Genomic DNA, 19,329 nt, shown 5'->3' with positions numbered 1-19,329 from the left:
GTTTAGGAAGACATTGTAACAGTAGTTAATCTGCAGTCAAAATTGTGTGATATGTAGGCAAGACAACTAATTCCAGTGAATTTTACTTTGATGTATGCTTTGCAGTCCACTTTGTTAGAGCAAAAAATGCTTCAACCTCTCTCCCTTCGTTTAAAATGAATGAAGCAGGTTCGTGTTATTGTAATCCCAACAACTACAGTAAGAAATAATCAGGACATTTTCAGGTAGAACTGACACTTTGGAGCTGCTCCACAAGGTCTGCCATCATTGGTGAGCTCTGCCCTTGTATCCTTTGCTCATGGGTTTGACATTACACTGCGCTGAGGGCACCTGCCAGTTGTGATAGTGGCTGATGTGAGACAGAGGAGGTGCCACGCTTTCCTTCCAAGTAGACCCTTTAGAAGCTGTTAGGTGGCCAGTTATCTCTTACAGGATGAGATGCATGTGAACATTTGCCCTGATGCTTGCTTGTTTCTGTAAAACACACATTTAATTATCCTAATGCTTGTTTGAAACGTTCTTTGTTACAGAAGAGGAAGAGGAACAGGTGCCTACCGATGGAGGTACATCTGCAGAGGCCATGCAGGTGCCACTGGAAGAAGAGGGAGATATGGAAGAGGATGAGGCCATTAATGATGAGAACTACTTGAGCAAGAGACCATTAGAAAGTCCTGATGCTGAGGAATTTCCTCCTGTGAAACGGCCAAAACTATCTGTTTCCAAAGGGGACACCTTGGACGGAGCTTTGGAACCACGTGAGCCTCTTAGCTCAATAAATACTCAAAAAGTACCACCAATGCTTTCTCCAGTTCATGTTCAGGACAATACAGACTTAGCCCCTCTTTCACCAGAACCACCAATGTTGGCTCCCATTGCAAAATCGCAAGTGCCAACCCCTAAAACTTTAGAGGCAAAGCCATTTGTACCCAAAACAAAGTCCAAAACAAGTTCTCCAGGACAGAAGACAAAATCACCTAAAACGACACCCTCACCAGTGGTAGCTGGAAGTCCCATACGTTCACCAAAAACTGGATCCAAAGAAAAAAAGTCACCAGGTCGCGCCAAGAGCCCAAAAAGTCCTAAAAGTCCAAAGGTTCCTGCTCATGTTCCCCAACCACCTGTCAAGCCTGAAACACCAAGTAGACCCCCTCTGGCTGCATTAAGTGACAAGATAGGAAAGGAAAACATTCAAGTAAAACAAGGACAGATGCCACCTGAGCCTGCCACCAAGCCAAATATTGAAAACCAGACTAAGAAAGTACCAGTAATGGACAAGACCATTGATGATTCAATTGATGCTGTCATTGCTCGTGCATGTGCAGAACGAGAACCGGATCCCTTCGAGTTTTCCTCCGGTTCTGAATCAGAGGGGGAGATTTTTACTAGTCCTAAAAGACTTTCTATTTCAGAGACTACAGCTCCTAAACCTTCTGTTTCTGCCAGTAATGCAAATAAGGCAGGAGCAACTCCAATACCTCCCTCAGGTGGAACTTCAAGTTCAGACATTTCATGGACAATGGATGACTCAATTGATGAGGTCATTCGAAAGGCAAACATGGGGACACCTTCTAATCCACCTACCAACTTCACTTATTTCTCCTCTCCTTCCGCTTCACCGCCAACTCCAGAACCTCTTCTCAAAGTCTATGAGGAGAAAACCAAGTTGGCTTCATCAGTAGAAGTGAAAAAGAAGTTGAAAAAGGAGCTGAAGACAAAAATGAAGAAGAAAGAAAAACAAAAGGAAAAAGATAAAGAGAAAAACAAGGAGAAGAACAAGGAGAAGGAAAAGAACAAGGAGAAGGATAAAGACAAGGAAGGAAACAAGGAAGCAAAATTTCAGTGGAAGGAACTGCTCAAAGATGATGATCTTGATCCCTATAAATTCAAACTAAAGGACTTTGAGGATGCTGACACAAAAGTAAAGTTGAAAGATGGCAATACCAAAAAAGAGAGAGAAAAACATAAAGATAAAAAGAAAGAGAAAGAGAAAGGCAAAAAAGACAAGGATAGGAAAGACAAAGAGAAACTTAAAGATAAGGGTAAGGAAGATAAGATAAAGGCTCCATCGGCACCTCTTGTGTTACCTCCCAAAGAAATGTCTTTGCCCTTGTTCAGCACACCAACTGCAATGAGGCTTCCCAGCATGTTACCTTCCTTGTCTCCAATGCTTCCTGAAAAACTATTTGAGGACAAAGAGAAACCAAAAGAGAAGAAGAAAGACAAAAAAGAGAAGAAGAAAAAGAAAGAAAGGGAGAAGGACAAAGAAAAGGAAAAGAAGGAGAAGGAAAAAGAAAGGAAAGAAAGAGAAAAGAAAGAGAAGGAAAAAGAGAAACACAAACATGAAAAGGTGAGCTGTTTAGATGAGTTGACATGGCATATTTGCTTGACAAATGCACATGGATTCCTGTATTTGCTGGTGAGTGTTGTTTAAGAGCTTTGAGGAGCGGTGTGATTACAGGTTTAGTATTTTTTAAAAGTAACAGCTCCAAGGCAGACATCCCCCAAGCATTTCAGGAATTGTCCCATCTCTTTGAAAGACAAAACAATGGAAGTTCAATTCTGTGAATTTGAAATGTGAGATTGTCCTTCTGGTTTTCCTCAACTCCCTTTTCGCTTTTAAAAGCTGGGGTTCAGACTCAACAACAGCACACACACAATTTATCTATGTAGTGTTGCAATGTGCAGTTTTGTTCTGTAGATTTCCACTAGTAGGGCCAGCAACCATATGCCTTTCATGTGAACTTTAAATTTAGTTTCTAAAAGTCTACTGTTTCAGAGCTTGTAGAAGCCTGTAAATTACCAGGTGGACAGAAATTAGGAGCAGACTGCTTTCAAATAAACAAGTTCACCAGTTATCTCAGATGTTCAGAAGAGTTACTGAATCCTCTCTTAACAAGACCGCCCCCTTGTTACTTCAGTTTGTTTGAAGTAAGAAAATTGTTTTCAAATTATGGTCTAAATGTTCAAATGTCACCTTTCGTTTTGAGTCTTATGCTGGAGAGAGAGAAGAGGAGAGTTAGTTTTCAAGTGGGTTGAGCTCCTTCCGCTCCTGTAACTCTTGCTGATTTACATCAGCCAAAGATAATTTCGTCTTTCCAATATCACCTAATCTTGAGAATATATTTCATATTTAAGAAATGAAACTAGCATATTTGCATGTTATCAGATTTGAAATCCCATTAGAAACAGCTCCCCTAATTCAAGGTTTGCTCTAATTTTTTGTCACTTCACCTTATAATACTCATTAAATTGTTAATATTTAAAAAAAGGAAGAAAAAAGAAGAAAAGAAAGAGATTGTCTTCATATGTGATAACCTTGGATACAGGATTTCCTAAATCTCTGTCCTTAGCCTTAGGGAGTATAAGTTCTGGTTTTACCTCGATGCTCTTTACAGCCTGCTTTGAGTGTAATACTCAGTTCGTACAAGCTCGAATTTGGGACATTCCTCCCTTTCCTTTTTTGCCACTGTAGCCTGTTATGCTACCCGCTGGACTTGAAACAAACTGCTGATTTCAAAACTTGACATATTTTTAAGTTGACAAATGGCTTTTCAGTGCAGAATCTGGGTGATCTGGAGAACTAACATTTGTCTGCTGTGGATGAGTCGGTGATCGACGGGGTGGTGGTCCAGTTGTCCATGTTAATTTAGTGTCTGATTTTAGACTGCAGCAACACTTTCACAGATTCCCCATTTTGTCTCTCTGCCCCTCATGCCTGAGATGTTCTGTCAGTATTTCACTGAGAATTTCTGCAGAGATTTCTTTTTAAGTTAAATATGGGTGTATATAAAGTAGAGACAATGAGTCACTTGTTTTTCATACATTCGGTTTTGTATTTCTTCTGCAAATCTCTATATCTAGTTTGCTTTAAAGCAATATAACAGATACACAAACAAATATGCTGGTAAAGCTTTGGTATAAACTGAACATATATATATTAGGAAAAGGAGTTCAACACTAATAAAAACTTGGACAAATTAAATTGACAAAGCTGCCCATTACCTTGGCAAAAAGTCCCTGTCAAAAGATAAACTTTAAAGCTAGAATGCATGAAAGAGTCCCCAGATAGAATTAAAATTTAAACTGATTCTTGATAGATAAGCTTTTTTTAAATCCACCTCTTTGCTGCAAGTCAGGATTTTAAAAATAAATTTCCCCTTTAAATCTCTTGAGCGATTTTCATTTTTTGCAAGGCCGCACTGCTGGTGTCCTGGAAAAATGGAGAGTTAGAGCTTTATCAGTTGGTGCCCTGAGGTATGTGGCAAAGAAGCTAAATCCTTGAAGATTAGCAAAAAAAATGCAGCACATGGCAATAAGGGGCTTATATGACTACTAGTATTAGTTCAGGTGAAAGAAGTATTGCTTATACATAAAACTGGACAAATCCACTGACAATGTATTTTTAGTTAGCTACAAAGGAGTCTTATATTGCTGGACTTTACCTCTTTGGTGATTTGGGAAGCTTAGTAATCCACTGTAAATGCTCTTCTGCTGGCCCCAATTCCCAGTATTACTCCAGAATGCTGCTCTTCCGTTTTAACCCCTAAAAGTACATGTTTCCTTAATTTAGCTTTTAGATCATACAATGACTTATTTAACCAGCAGTTGTGCTGTAAGAGCAAATGATCAAGTTACTGCTCGGACGTTTAACCTTCTGCGGTGCGTCCGCTTCAGAGGCATAAACGCAACCTGAAGGATGAGTTCTTGGGCTAACTGCAGTTTCAGCTCTTGATGGCCAGTAGAAAATACCAGATTTCTATTTCTAGTATTGCTATACTTAAACAAAAGAGTGACTCAGTGGTAATGTTTCCATTTTTGAGTGGTGTTATAGTTACTACCTAAGTGTACATCCCATCCTGTTGGGGAATTGAAACTTTTTATCAAGTTTTCCTTGTAATTTTGCCCTGAGCTGCTGGAAGACACAGAACAGCAACCAGTACTCTGCAAAAATGGCAGAAAGCAGCTGAAGACTGCATGCTGGAAGCATTCAATGGTGGCACCGAGGAAGAGAAGCTTTTGCACAGGCCTTGCCTGCACCTCTGTGCTCCGCAGTTAATTGTTGGGGTGCTGCCCTTGGAGGCAGAAGAGGAGACATTGAGCCAAAGCACTGCCTTGCATGCCCTACCAAATTAAAAGCAAACAGTTGAAGCAGTTACACCCCACTTGTACTATCGAGATTACCAGGCGTGCTGTAGGAGTGACTGAGCAGCTCACGAAGCAGCTGCTGACCCAGTTTCAGCTAACCTTAATACGCTGAGCTGTAAACTAAAGAAGTTGAGGAACTACTTCATGAGAAATGGAGTTATCCTTATGTCGGGGCAGGGCTTGCTGGAGCTGCCCCAAAGTAAACTGCCCTTACTTGTGAATCAAAATCCTATCATTGGTGTAGAGGAAGACCGGGCTATGCAGGATATAACTGTGAATGCTCCTTAATTTTCCCTCTGCAAACCCTACACACAAACCCATGTTGTAGAAAGATGCTTCCTCTCCTTATCTAACAAAGGATAAGATTTAGGATTGTTGTGAAGCCTAGTTTTCCTCCCACAGCACGCTGCAGTGTTGGTATTTCAGCATGAAGAAGTGTTTTAAGTGCTTTCCTTCTACCACATGAACCCACACCACCATTGTTTAGAACATCTTGGTGGTATACAAATAATAATATAAACGACCTTTATAGAAAAGATGGGTGCCATGGGTGTCTTTCTATGGCGTGTGCTGGAAGCTAAGCAGCAGTGCTTCCCTAGGAATTTTTGTATTCGATGTAGGCACTACAGAGGAGGAGAAACCTGCAGGAAAAAGGGTAAGGTAGTCTGTGCAAAGCCACATGCCTGAACCTCCTGTACCCAGGGTCCTCTATCCAGCGGATGATGCTACAGGTTAAGGTGCTGGGAAAGCAGGTAAGAGACCTACCTATGGAAAGTGATGGTGAAATTGTTGCAGGCATTAGGGGTTTCAGAGGAAAAAAGCTCGTGCAACACTCCAGGGGAATGACATAAAAAAATCATACTATATAAACAAAAGAGTAGAGAGAGGCCTGTGAATTAGGCTAATACATATCCATGAAGAGCTTTATAGAAAAGCACGGTTAACTGTGTCAAAACAGGAATACTACTCAGGCTGCAGCCCTTCTCTCTCTGGAGTAGAGATCTCCTAATGAGCAACTCCAGTTCTTTGGGCCAGGTGCGTGGCACAGGACTTCACCATTACCATTCCTCAATGTAAGTCATAATTGAGTCCTCCCACTCTGGCCTGCTGTCTCCTGCACGTCTTTCTGTGCTTTGAATTGATTGTTTGCCCTAACAGGAATACTACTCAGGCTGCAGCCCTTCTCTCTCTGGAGTAGAGATCTCCTAATGAGCAACTCCAGTTCTTTGGGCCAGGTGCGTGGCACAGGACTTCACCATTACCATTCCTCAATGTAAGTCATAATTGAGTCCTCCCACTCTGGCCTGCTGTCTCCTGCACTTCTTTCTGTGCTTTGAATTGATTGTTTGCCCTGCCTTTCTTTATGAAAGCTTTTTAAAACAGATTTCTCCCACTGAGATTTGCTCGGGTTTCCTTTTAGCATATGCAGACTAATTTTGTCTCTTTACGTTCCTGGACCAGATTCAGCTAAGGGGTTATTTTCTTAAATACGATGATGTACGTGCTCAAACTGAGATCAGTCTCCCTCTCTTTCTACATATATATACACATATATAATGTATATACACTTCTCATATATGGATACAAGTTGAGCAACTTACATATGGAGAATCATTACAATGTAAACTGTAAAATCTGAGATGATTCTGTACAGGTTTTGCAAAGCAGTAGCTCAATGGGAGTTAATTTTGGCAGATACTGGTTCAAAGAGTTTAAGGACATATTCAGCTGGTCTAAACTTCACCAGATACTGAGGTTGGAAACCAGACCATTTGAAAAATAGCCATTAGAAACCTCAGCCTGATTGCATCAAAAAGCAGTAGTTCTGCTATACCTATGTGGATTAGCACTTTCATAAAGTATTCAGTGTTGGTGCTTGGGGTTTATTTGCTTCCTCTGCATCTAATTTTTATTCAAGAGGATCACAGTGCATTTATGTGATGAACCTGGGAAATAATTGAATTTAAATCTGAGAAAAAAGTGTGAACACCAATGGGCACCTATCAAGTTTGAGTACTAAGGTCAAAGCATTTCGCGTCATTGTTTAGAAACAGACTGGGATTTTTTATGTCTGTAGAAAGAGACTACATTGGGAAGACTTGTTAACAAAGTGTATGAGCAGGTACAAATGCAATGAAATTTCAAGTTGATTTTTTAGTCTAGAATTCATATTTGTGATTTGCTATGGCTGGGAGCTCCCAAAAAACTCTGACCATCCATGCCACAGCACGAAGCGTGAGAGCACGGTGATCAGTCTGTCATAGTTTTGTCTCATTAAACCGATTTACCCTGTTTGGTTAACTCCATCAATGCTTTCATGAAAATCATATATTTTGGGAGTCTGCTTGCAGTCTTTGATTGATGATTGTGTTCCCTTGTACAGATAAAGGTGGAACCAGTTGTTCCGGCTCCATCACCAGTTATTCCTCGGCTGACGTTAAGAGTGGGAGCAGGCCAAGACAAGATGTAAGTACAAATAAATCCATCTGCAAGGTGTATGCTTACCACAGTTCATCTTGTGGTAGTTCTTATTTTCAGTGGGAAACACTTAAAAAATAGTGACATACATACACCTATGGCATCTTTTGACTATTCTAATGAAAAATCAAGCAGAATGCTTACCAATTGAAACTTTTTTTGATGTTTTACCCTTTTTCTTCTACTCTCCAAGTGGGACCTGTCATCTTCTATCCATTCTACTGTGTTTCTCACTCCATGCCTTTCAAGGGCATGGATTACAAGACTCCATCTAGACTCGTATGATGCCTCCAGTGATATTTAGTGAGGTTTCTGTAGTAGACGGTTATCCCTAGTGTAACCTACAGCTAAGTTTCATAATGCTCTTCAGCTAACAGTTGTTTTATGCTTTAAAACATAACAGTTGAAATTCCTTTATCCGCATCTGGTTTATTATAACTGTTGATGATTATTCATGAGTGTACCTAACGCATTTCAAATGTTGGTTCATTAGCTCCCTAATTATTGGGTGCTGTCATACAAATAATAGCTACTTTGTACTGTATGAGCATAAATAGGATGATCCCTATCCTGAGATCACACAGCATAAACAGGTGGCTGGAGAGGCTGGGGTAACCATGCGTCACTGTACTTTTTAGGCTGGTCCCGTGTTGTACGTGAAGGGTTTCTTTTAATCAGGTTTTTCGTGTTTTAGTAGCACAGAGCACACGTTCCTGCCTAATGGTAAGTATGGCCACCAAACAGATTTTTTTTTCCGTTCATCATATTAAATATTGCTAATGTAGTTGTTTCTCTTTTATAGCAATTCTGAACTAAATCTCCTAATCGCTAATTTTTCTGCTTTATAAGTTAAATGGCTTGTTGGATGGTTATTCAGTTTTCTGTGCTTTCATGCCTCTCTTCAGTAGGTAACTGTTTTACTGGTTTGAAGTTGTTACAGGACTTCAGTCATTTCTTGGTTTCTATGGGACAGCCTCACCCCAAATATCAGGACCTTTTCCTGCTCTTGAACCGTTTCTGCTTTCTTCCATTCACAATATGGAATTTGAGTGTGATCTAAGATTTCTGTGCCTCAGGTGTATGAAAGCTCCTGCTTTCTCAGAACAGTTGTCTGTCCTGCTGTGCAGATTTGAGTGTGAATGGGTGGACAGACTGTCCCTTTAAAGCCCACAAATCCATTTTCCTCCTTGAGAAGCTATGGATACTTTTAAACTACTCATTCTCAAGGACTGTACAAGTGTTTATATGGGGAAAACTAAGTCATATTTTCAAGGCAGAACTTCTAAATTAAAGTTCTGAAGCCATATTTTAGCACCAAAGAGTTGACTTTGCTTCCCATCTTATTGCAGCCCAGTCTTTCTCATACCCATGCACATTTTAAGAAGAGACTTCAGACTCCCATCTGCTTGCTACAAATCATGTGGGTACATAATTGTCAGCCCTGCCAGCCTGTAGTGGGTCAGAGATACTGACATCTTGTTTTAATGGCCTTTTGGGAAACTCGCTTCTGTCCCAGTTTCCTTTGTGCGTCTTTATTGGCACCATGACCACCATCTGAGGACCTCAGATGTTGTGATCCTTAGCACGGCAGAGCCGAGAGTTTAACCCCGACTCCAGGATGGGAGATACACAAAGCTGACTTAGCTCAAAGTTTCTAGACAAAATAGGGGAGAATTAAACACCAAGGCCAAGATCTTCAGAGACAGGGGAGTCCTGGAGGCAGCTGGTAGGAAATGCTGAAATGTGGTTGTGCTCCAGCTCTTTGCAGCATCTGTACTGGGCTTAGGAGGGGAACTTCATCTTCTCCACATAACACTCATCCTTGAGATTGCTTTAGGCTGCGTAACCAAACAAGATTTGAGTCAATATTCCGTCTCTAGTTGCTTACTGGTTTCCCTTTTCTACCTTAAATATCTCCTCACTGCCCACCATATTGGCACCCTAAAGTTGCCCCAGTGTAATGGCTGTATCACACAGTTGCACCTTCTGGCTGATGACAAACAAGAACTTGCAGAGCTTTGTAATAGCTTTTAGGATTTGTCATAGTTTTCCAAGGCAAAATCCAGGAAGAAATTTGCCATTACACAAGTAAATACAGTTTGCGCCACGTGGCTCTGGGAAAACTGTTTTGTGTTGTGTCTCGATCCAATGTCTAATGCGGCAGGACTCACAGTGGAGCTATCCTACTCTAAATAATACTTTTGCTTTCATCCTCAACAATTAATATGCAGCCTGAACTCAGAGCATATTTTAATTTTCACGTATTGTGATCATTATGAAAAGGACTGGTGTGGCTCTGAGGCAAAGCATTCCGTAGTTGTGTGTGTGGCTTGGACCTCTGAAGTAATACTGGAAGTCTCTGCGACCTGTATTTTAAGTTACTAGTTGGAAAGACTGAAAAAGTAGGATCATCAGCCTTTTAAGTAGCTTGTAACAGGCAGAAACGAAAGCTTTTGTGACGTGTTATGGTAAGGGAAGGTTAAACTTATGTTTCATCTGTGTTGGTAATGGAGTTCTGAATATCTGGTAATTATCCTATGGAAAAGTTGTGTTTCAGTTAGCATGTCTCTGGAGATTACTAGCATGAGATTGTTTGAGAATACCATGAATCACAATGGAAAGGTATGAGAAAAGTTTTTGGGGGTTCATAGAATTTGATGAGTAAAAACTAGATGGAGTAATGAGTTCTTTCAGTTTCCTCCATTAGAGAGAAGAGCTGTTTGGAGGCTTTTGGAAGTACTTAAGTACCTGTTCAACTGGAGGTTGGTTTGTTTGGGGGAACTTCATATAAAACATTGTCTTTAATGGAAGTACTTACAGGTCTTGGTAAGGCCACGAAATCTTTCAGGTGTTTGAAGAAAAAGTGTCAGGTTGGTGGTGCTTAAAGTGGAGATTCACATCACACCATAAACACAGCACAACAGCAACACAGATTTACTCAAATAATGCAGCAGTGGTGAGGAAAATGCCTTTGCAGTGTAGCAAACAGTTTAGTCTCCATCATTTCACTTCTTGGCTCCTCTTCTTGGACCAACATACAAAGCAGCGATGGTAGCGGCAGAGAAGTCTCCTTCCTTCTTGTTTCTGTGAATATGAGTACATATTGCTCCTAGATTCAAAGTAATATTCGCATTCGAGCTTGTCTGGTGTGCAAATATTCTTACATCACACATCAGTTCAAAAGAGATGGCTATTAATAAAGTTAGGTTAATAGACATGAAAATGTACTGTTACTGAAGGATGGATAAACCAATATTGGGCAACCTGTTCTACTTTAGGGTTTTTTTGCAAGTGTTTTAACTGCACAGTAAAACAAGAAGAAAGTAGATGATAATCAAAGCATTTCCATCTTAGTTGTAAACAATTACAGCAATACTTGCATGGGTGCCACATTAGAAGAAATTTACTGGATTCCATTCTAATGCAATTAGAGCTAATTTTGTTCTTTAAATGAATAAAAGGTCAGCTAGTAAATCTAGTTTATCTCAAGTCCAGGCTTCAATAAATTGTTTTATTTAATTTGTTGTAAAAGATCTTATCCTTAATGGGCCTGGCTCTTATTGGTTTGCTTGAGTTCTAAATTATTTATGACCACCTTTTTAGATATGATTTGAATGATATGTTGGAAGGGTTTTTCACTAGTTTTTTTTCCCACTCCAGTGTTATCAAGGTAGATTGCTAACTGAGTTAGTATAGGAAGGAACTAGAGATGCTATCTTTAAAAAAAAAAAAAAAAAGACAAAAGCTAGTGTAGGCTTTTAAATTTTAAATCAACTGCAAATGATGAGCAGAATTTAATACTTTTATTCACTTGCATCATGGTTTCTTTTTGTCTAGTTATTATTCCTAAGCACAATCATTTTTCATACACGTAAGTTTTTAAAAAGCATATCTATTGATGAGGTATTGACATTCCAGCTGCTGCCACAGTTGACGTAAATTTCAGAAAAAGTATATGCTGTAATTTTTGATACTTCAGGTGAATTTATTCTACATTTAAATACATTTTTTAAGAAAAAACGCATGGCTTCTGAAACTAATGCCAGACCACAAGCAGAATACCACTCACTGGTTGCTGTTTCAGTGCTTCTGTGACTTACAAGCATGATATATATTTTTTGTGAAATCAGGTCTGCAAATTTACCTTAAAATTTCAGGCTTTTGCTCCAGACTCATACTGCATTGTATCATAGCTCTGCTATCAGGAGGGAACCTGGAAAGCAGACATGAGAAGGGGGAAGACAGGTATTTTAATAGTGTTTAACTTGTAAACCTGACCTGCTGCTCTAATGAAGTTGCCCCTTGTCTTACATCTTCTTTAAGTCAGTAGATATGTGACTTTCTCCAAAAACAAATTGCACACATGCTCAGATATGTGTGCGTATGTGTCTATAAAAAATGAAAATTAAATAACCTGTGGATTGTAAAATAAAATCCTAAAAGGATTAAGGGATAGAAAAATATTTGTTATCCAGATATTTAATTGACTCCACTAAAGCTTTTTATCGCTTGGTAGGATATTATCAGTCCAAGGCCTAACATGTTCGTTTGGGGGCTCACTCGACTGCATGATATCCCCATGACAAAAGCCACCAGCATAGCTAGCTGACATCCTTTGTAGGGAGTCTCAAAACCAAGTGGCAATGTAGACCAAATTATTTTGTGACCAGTAGATGTGACCTCTCTGTGTAATATTGGTGACCCAGAAGCATACTTATGGGACTAAGAGGACAGGGGAACCTCTCCTGTCTCTTTCTGTTTTATTACATCGAGTTTCTGAGATCTAAGAACTTCTGCCGCAATAAGGTGCTCATAGCACCTATTTTTATAAATTGGCAAAATACCATGTGTCTCAAAAATGGAAGCCTGAAAGGAAATGTGCCCAGGTAGTCAAGAAGGCCAATGGCATCCTGGCTTGTATCAGCAATAGTGTGTCCAGCAGGACCAGGGCAGTGATCGTCCCCCTGTACTCAGCACTGGTGAGGCCACACCTCGAATCCTGTGTTCAGTTTTGGGCCCCTCACTACCAGAGAGACCTTGAGGTGCTGGAGCGAGTCCAGAGAAGGGCAACGAAGGTGGTGAAGGGTCTGGAGCACAAGTCTGATGGGGAGCGGCTGAGGGAGCTGGGGTTGTGTAGCCTGGAGAAGAGGACGCTGAGGGGAGACCTGATCGCTCTCTACAGCAACCTGAAAGGAGGTTGTAGCCAGGTGGGGGTCGCTCTCTTCTCCCAAGCAACCAGTGACAGGACAAGAGGGCATAGTTTGAAACTGCGCCAGGGGAAGTTCAGGTTAGAAATGAGGAGGCATTTCTTCACAGAAAGGGTCCTTAGGCATTGGAATGGGCTGCCCAGGGAGGTGGTGGAGTCACCATCCCTGGAGGTGTGTAAGAAAAGACTGGACGTGGCACTTAGTGCCATGGTCTAGTTGACATGGTGGTGTTAGGGCAAAGGTTGGACTTGATGATCCCAGAGGTGTCTTCCAACCTCATTGATTCTGTGATTCTGTGAAATGCAACTTGAGAAAATCTCCACGTTGAAGCTCTAACCCTACCTGAAACACAGCTGGACTGTTGGAGGAGTTTATTTTTCATAAATGTACGTGGTTTGGGTCATCACTACTACTTGCTCAAGAATTTGTTATTTTAAGCGCAACCACAGTTGGGCAACAGAATTGCAGTAAAACAGTTCTTTATTCATACTTTTTATAATTCTGTAAAATTTTATTATCTAGCCTGTGGCATGCAGAGTACCACCGAGTTTATTATAGGGTAATGTTCTCAAAAAAAACAGATGCCTAAATGATGGAACTTCTATCTGCAACAAGCTTAATTTATGTAGGAGTTGAGCTGCAACCTCTCCAGAGATTGAATTTTCTTGGGAAAACTACACACCCATACACAATCAGACTTTAAAAAGGTAATGGCACTAAGGGAGGAGAGAAGAAGAAGGTATTAGCAAATCCATCAATAAACTTTTTATTGACCTGGTTGAAGACAAGAAATTAGGCAAGGACCATGTTGGTGTTCCCCTAAGCTCACTGAGGATCTGTAGTTGCTGCTGTAACATGAATATGTATTTTTTAAAAACTGCGTAGACTTCCTGGGAGTTGTGAAAAAAAGCTAGATATCTAAGACAAGACTTTGCTATTAGCTTCAATTAAACTAGAATTCTGCCCTGTGTAGTTTCTGAGAGTGCATCTTATTTTTACAGTATCATCTTTGATGGATATTCAGCAGCTTTAATTTTTAATGGGATTGTTCTAGTACAGATAAATCAGACGGTGTGAAGAAACTTTTCAACTTTGAGTGCTGTTTAGTGGAGAGCTACTCAGACTTTGATAATTTAGATTACTGTCTTCATAGTGTTTGCCCACAACAGCTGAATAATGGGCTTCATTAACCTCCCTGTGTAGGCATATCCAAATTGTTTGCCTCTAGCCTTGGCTCCCTACATGTGGCTGAGGAGGAGAGGATTGGCTTTTTATTGACTTGTCAAGCCGTAGGTTTGCATTACCGGCCAAGTAGCTTATGACCCATTCCATTTATTTCACTGTTTTGTGGTGGGGAAACAGGTAAAGGAATCCTGCTGGAAGCCCCTCCTTCCACACGTTTTTATGAATAAGAGCAGTGTTTGGAGCAGTTAAGGCACCGTGACCAGATCCTCCAAAAGACGTAATGCAAGCAGCATGGGGCTATTGTGGGACACAGCTGTGGGCGGTGTTGGTTACCCTGCGAGACGTTGCTTATTCAACAGAAAGCTCTGGAGGAGAACTTATTGTGGAATTAAATAGGAGGGAAAAAGTGATACTTCAGGGAGAAAAATGTAGAAGGGTAAGACACTGTTTGGGAAAATTAAACAATAGAGCCCGGGCAGCGAAAGTCTGCGTTTATTGCAGGACTAATGGGTATCCCAATTATTTTAGTGTAGCACTTAGCAGAGAAAGACCGTGTTAACCGTCCGTTAACAGAATTAGCACTCTGGGTATCAATCCAACTTTTGCTGTAAGATGGAAAAGAGCATGTGATGGTGAAATCATTTTTTATATGATCAATAGACCATCTAAGTGAGGAGACAGAGAAATGAAAAATGATCTTGCTCCTCTCCAAGGCTGCAGAGGTGTGCTTAAGGAATTCCAGTGATCTTTACAGCTTTCATAAATCTCTGTGTGTTTGTGTGTGTATACACATACCCGCATTTTTCTGTTCTGTAGTCTTTCAAACTGTAAGAGCTGGAAGACTGATTTTCAATGCCTTTTTAAATGCTGAATGTATTTTAATGAAGATATTGTCTCGAATATGATTCATGTCCTTTTCCCAATTGTTCTTTTTTAGTGTAACATATTGGCCCCAATCCTGCAGTAAAATCCCCGTGTGTGGTCTTGTATCCATCCAAAAGTCTCGTTCACTTCAGTGGAGGTTCCCCAGCCTCTCCCTTGCTGCAAGATCACAGCTTTTACATGAAAAAAGTGAAGCATACTATATCCCTTTCACCAAAACAAGTAAATGATAATTTTTGTTTATATTTCTAGAGGTGATTTAGAAGAGTTTTTTCTTCCTTGAGTGTGAGTTATTTCCCACTTCAGATGTAGTCTATAGCTTTTTTCTTCTTTTTTTTTTTAATTACTGAAGCCACCCCAACTAATTATTTATCCTGTTTATGGTAGGTGGTAGGCTGTGGCAAATTATTTTCATTTTGCTGCTGGCCACATTGGGTGATCCCTCCAAAAGTGAGTCCATAGAAAGGCTTGAGTCATTAGAAAACAAAACAACTTATTGTGAGATTCCTAGATTTTGCTGCTTATTGCTCAAGAGCGAAAAAAAATGTATACTGTATACCACAAGTAAAAAAAAAAAAAAAAGAAAATTACTTTGGGCAGGTTTAGACACATAAGCGAATTGCTTGTGTAAATGGGCATGAGCAGCTGCCCTTATAAAGCCCAACAGAAACTGATCAAATATGTGTGAAAGAGTAGAAAGTCAGATGGGTATTTGTTTAAAAAATAGACTTTGTCTCCGTAGAAGACGACTGCAAGAGAAAGGGACTGATTTGTTCTTGTCTTTGACAGAGGTGCTTCTTTTTATTCTCTCTTTTATTGAAGTTTTTAAACAAAAGTGAGGAAGCTATATAGACCCAAGGATTCATGTTATAGTTCCTGGGAGCTGAACGTGGACAAGAGAGCCGTAGAGAGGTAACCATCCATAGACACAAAAGAATAAGATGATTCTACCTGAATTTAGTTAAGTTGTCCTGTGAGCAATTGATCTTTAGCTATACAGAGCCTCCAAGTCCGGGGCTGACCAGCTTGCTTGGTTCTTTAGAAAAACATGTCTCAGTAACAAGCTGGAAATTACAGTTTTAGAGGTTTCTAAACCCATGCTGGCATAATTTTCTGGTAGTTAGTAAAATTCGTATTCTACACGAGCTCCCATTAAAGAGAGTAGATGTAGGGACTGGTTTATGGGCAAGCTTCTAGATCATGCATCCCATAACATTTCCCACAACAAATTACAATAAAGGGCAGTTTGCAAGGAGCACATAAGAGAAAGTTTGCAAAGAGCTCATTGGCATAAACATATTTTACCAGTTTCTGGTTTTGCTGTTGAGAGCTCAGCAGAAGGGGATAATACCAGGTGGTTTTCACATCGAAGCTCTTAGCAGCTTGTTATTGATGATAAGAGAGAAAAGAAGATGAAAGATACCAAGACGCCACGCTACCAGCTCAGTTTGGTTTTGTCAGACTGGCAGTGAACCATCCAGAGATGTAAGTCAGAATGGTGAGAAAGAATGAGGGAGATTTAGGAGTCGTCGGCAGAGAGGTGTTTGTGGTTGTTGGGAGAAGTACTCCGGTGTAACAGATACAGAGGGTGGAGGCCAAGGGCAGAACTCTGTTTCACTTAAAGTAATAGAAAAATAAACAGTAGAAAACCTGTAATTCAATTTCAAGAGTGCAAATGTCCATAAACCAAAGGAGTTAGCTAGAAACGTCAGCTGGACTGTAGACCTAATGGATTCAAAAGTGGTGTTTTCTGCCTGTGGGAACAGGGCACTTGTAGCAAAACGACTGCTGAGTAAATAGTATGAATAACTCCTTCCAAAAGAACGTTGGGATTAAACATTGTATTGCTAGGAGAAAAGGACTGTTAGCAAAGAAGTTACATCTTGAAGGCAAAAGGCTGTGGAGGTGAAGTCAGGCTTGGCAGAAGTCAAACTGAACTACATGTTGTGAAGGATATTGAGCAAATAGGAAAAGAAGAGAAGAAGAAGGACCATGAAGTCAGGGAGAAGACGAAGGATAGTATAGGTATGAGCCAAGAACAGAAAGAACACTTTCCTTCTGACCCTATGTTCATTCTCTCCTTTACTGAGAGCTAGGAGAAGATGGATCACAGCAGTAGGTTGATGGTGGTGGAAGTTACTGTAATGAATTGGGAAGCAAAATATAGGGAACTATACACACTGAAATCAAAGAATGGGATAATCTAGAAGAACTGAGTCGTGAATTTGCAGACTCAGTGACAAGTAATTTCTAATACATTTATTTTTATTTTAAAATGCAATGTTTGTTAAATCTATTTTTAATAAATAATAGAAAAAGTAGAAGTGCTGAAGAAAGGAAGAGAAGTAATCTAGACACCCGGTGACAGTGGTACACATAGTTATAAAACGAATTTTGGAGGAAGGGCTGATTAAAGGCTTGGACATAATGGAATAAAACACAAAATAGAAGTGAGCCATACCAGCAGGCTTGATACCAATCTTTGATAAAGCAACTGATTTTTTAGGTTAGCCTAGTCCAATTGGCAGTCCCTGCGAGAGATGTGGCTGGCAATGGCTGATTTTTTGCCATGCACCTCAGGTTATCTGTTTCCACCACCAATACTGAGAGCAACTGCCTCCACCTCCCACTGCAGAATGATTTCTTCTGGATTGGGGAAACAGTCGCTGGGTCGCAGAATCAAATCGCTTCCCCTCCAAGGGAAAGTCTCAGCTGCGGTGGAGCGGAGGTGAGACATTCACACTTGCGTAGCTGGAATAAAGTTGACATCCGTCCTACTGTTGGAAGAAGGAATGCTTTCTTCTGGATGAATAAAAGATGGCAAATTTGAGCTGGATTTCAGGAAAACGTTTAGTACTATCACACAGGACGTTCATAGTGAAGCTGGCAAAGACTGGATTAGCAGAGGAACTGCTCAGTAGTAAGAAACTAGCTCAAAGGAAGATAGCAACTAAGAGTTGTAAGAGAGCTTATCTAACCAGGGAGGAGGTTACTAGTCAGCATGATCAAGGATGTATTTCAGGACTTGTTCGATTTAATAATTTAATTCAAAATTTTGTCACGGAAGGAGGTAGAACACTGATGCTTTTTGTTGGCAGTGAGGTTGAAGGACCATGTCAGTACAAATGAGGATCTGATGATTGTCTGGAAAGAACTGGATCCCCTTGAAGAGAAGGGGAAAATGGTATTTAATTCAATAAATGAAAAATTACAGTTAAGGCTTTGCATTAGAAACTTCAGCCAGAAGAGCTGATCGGTAGGTGTATCACTGTGGTAGGTGCATTAAGTCGGTGACGGATCATTAGTTGATCACAGAATGGCAGAGTTGCCACCATGATAGAAGTGTGACTGTAGAAATCATTGCAAGAGGTAATTTTAGCAGAGATAGTGAAAGTGTCCAGGTCATCATACAAGAACCTGTTGCTGCTTCCTCTGAAATGTTACATTCAATTTTTGAAGGCAGCTTGTGCTCAAGAAGGATGAATAGGGAAGAGCAGGTGCAGAGGAGGACTGGGAGCACTGTTAGGGGGAGCACAGGGGAGTTTGTGTTATGATAGGAGAGGAGAGCAACTTTGTGTGTTTAGTCTAGCATGTGAAGAGGGGATGTGATTGCTGGCTACAAATACTATACCTCAGGCAAGTAAACGTTTTGGAGGGAGAAAGCAATTTAAGCTAAAGAACAATGTTGGCACAAAAAAAAATGGGACTTAATTGGCTATTAATGTAGGCTGGAAATTAGAAGAGGTTGCTGTGCCACCAGAGCAGTTAGAGATCCTGGAACAAGGTAACAGTGGGGACAAAAAGATTAACTGGGTTTAAGGTGAAGCTCAATAAACTTGTGAATGGGATTAGGTGACATGATGCCTGCGAAATCACTAGACTCATTTGCCCAGGAAGGGATGTTTGCGGGGTTTTGCCGTAGCGGTGAAATGGAGAATGGGCTCTTGAGCTCCATGTGCACCACTGAAGGTCAGCACGTTTATGTGGAAGTTGTGCCATTTGTATGAGACCAGGCAGTGTCCACACAAATGGATGGTATCTTGGAATAAGTGTTCAACGTTCATTTTCCTTGATAGAGAAGAATATCACATTGCAGGCAATTTATCACATTAATTTTTTGATTTTTTTTTTAAATTTCAAGCATAAGTACTGAAGTCTTTTCACTTGCAAAATCACTAGGGGCTCTGCTGGAGGTCTGATACATTTTGGCACTCTGCAAACTCACGAGTTGGTCATGGCGTGTATTTGTGGAGCTTATACTTGCCAATATGACTTGTTTGCACAGAATAAAAAATTCAGCAGGGCATAAGAGATAAAAACTAAATTTCCCTTTCTAAAAGTAATATGGGAATTAGCCTACATTACAGAGCTTAAATTACACTGATTCTCCTCCGGGGTTGGAATAAAATTTTCAAAATCACCTCTAATCTGT

At 40.3% G+C, this 19,329-nt stretch overlaps 1 protein-coding gene across 1 annotated transcript in view; it reads left to right on the top strand.

The window, feature by feature from the left end:
- Nucleotides 1–508: 508 nt before the first annotated feature.
- TAF3 (TAF3 RNA polymerase II, TATA box binding protein (TBP)-associated factor, 140kDa) overlaps nucleotides 509–19,329 on the top strand; it is a gene marked incomplete at its 5' end in the record, with an annotated part of 28,751 nt that continues 9,930 nt past the window's right edge. Inside the window, 2 exons of the mRNA XM_009699857.1 lie at nucleotides 509–2,347; nucleotides 7,529–7,611. Of these exons, the coding sequence (XP_009698159.1) occupies nucleotides 509–2,347; nucleotides 7,529–7,611 (1,922 nt within the window). The remainder of the gene's footprint in view (nucleotides 2,348–7,528; nucleotides 7,612–19,329) is intronic.

The sequence above is a fragment of the Cariama cristata genome, unplaced genomic scaffold (assembly GCF_000690535.1).
Source record: "Cariama cristata isolate BGI_N322 unplaced genomic scaffold, ASM69053v1 scaffold2865, whole genome shotgun sequence".
Classification (NCBI taxonomy): domain Eukaryota; kingdom Metazoa; phylum Chordata; class Aves; order Cariamiformes; family Cariamidae; genus Cariama; species Cariama cristata.
Note: the sequence above shows the minus strand (reverse complement) of the source record. Positions and strands in the feature narration are given on the sequence as shown.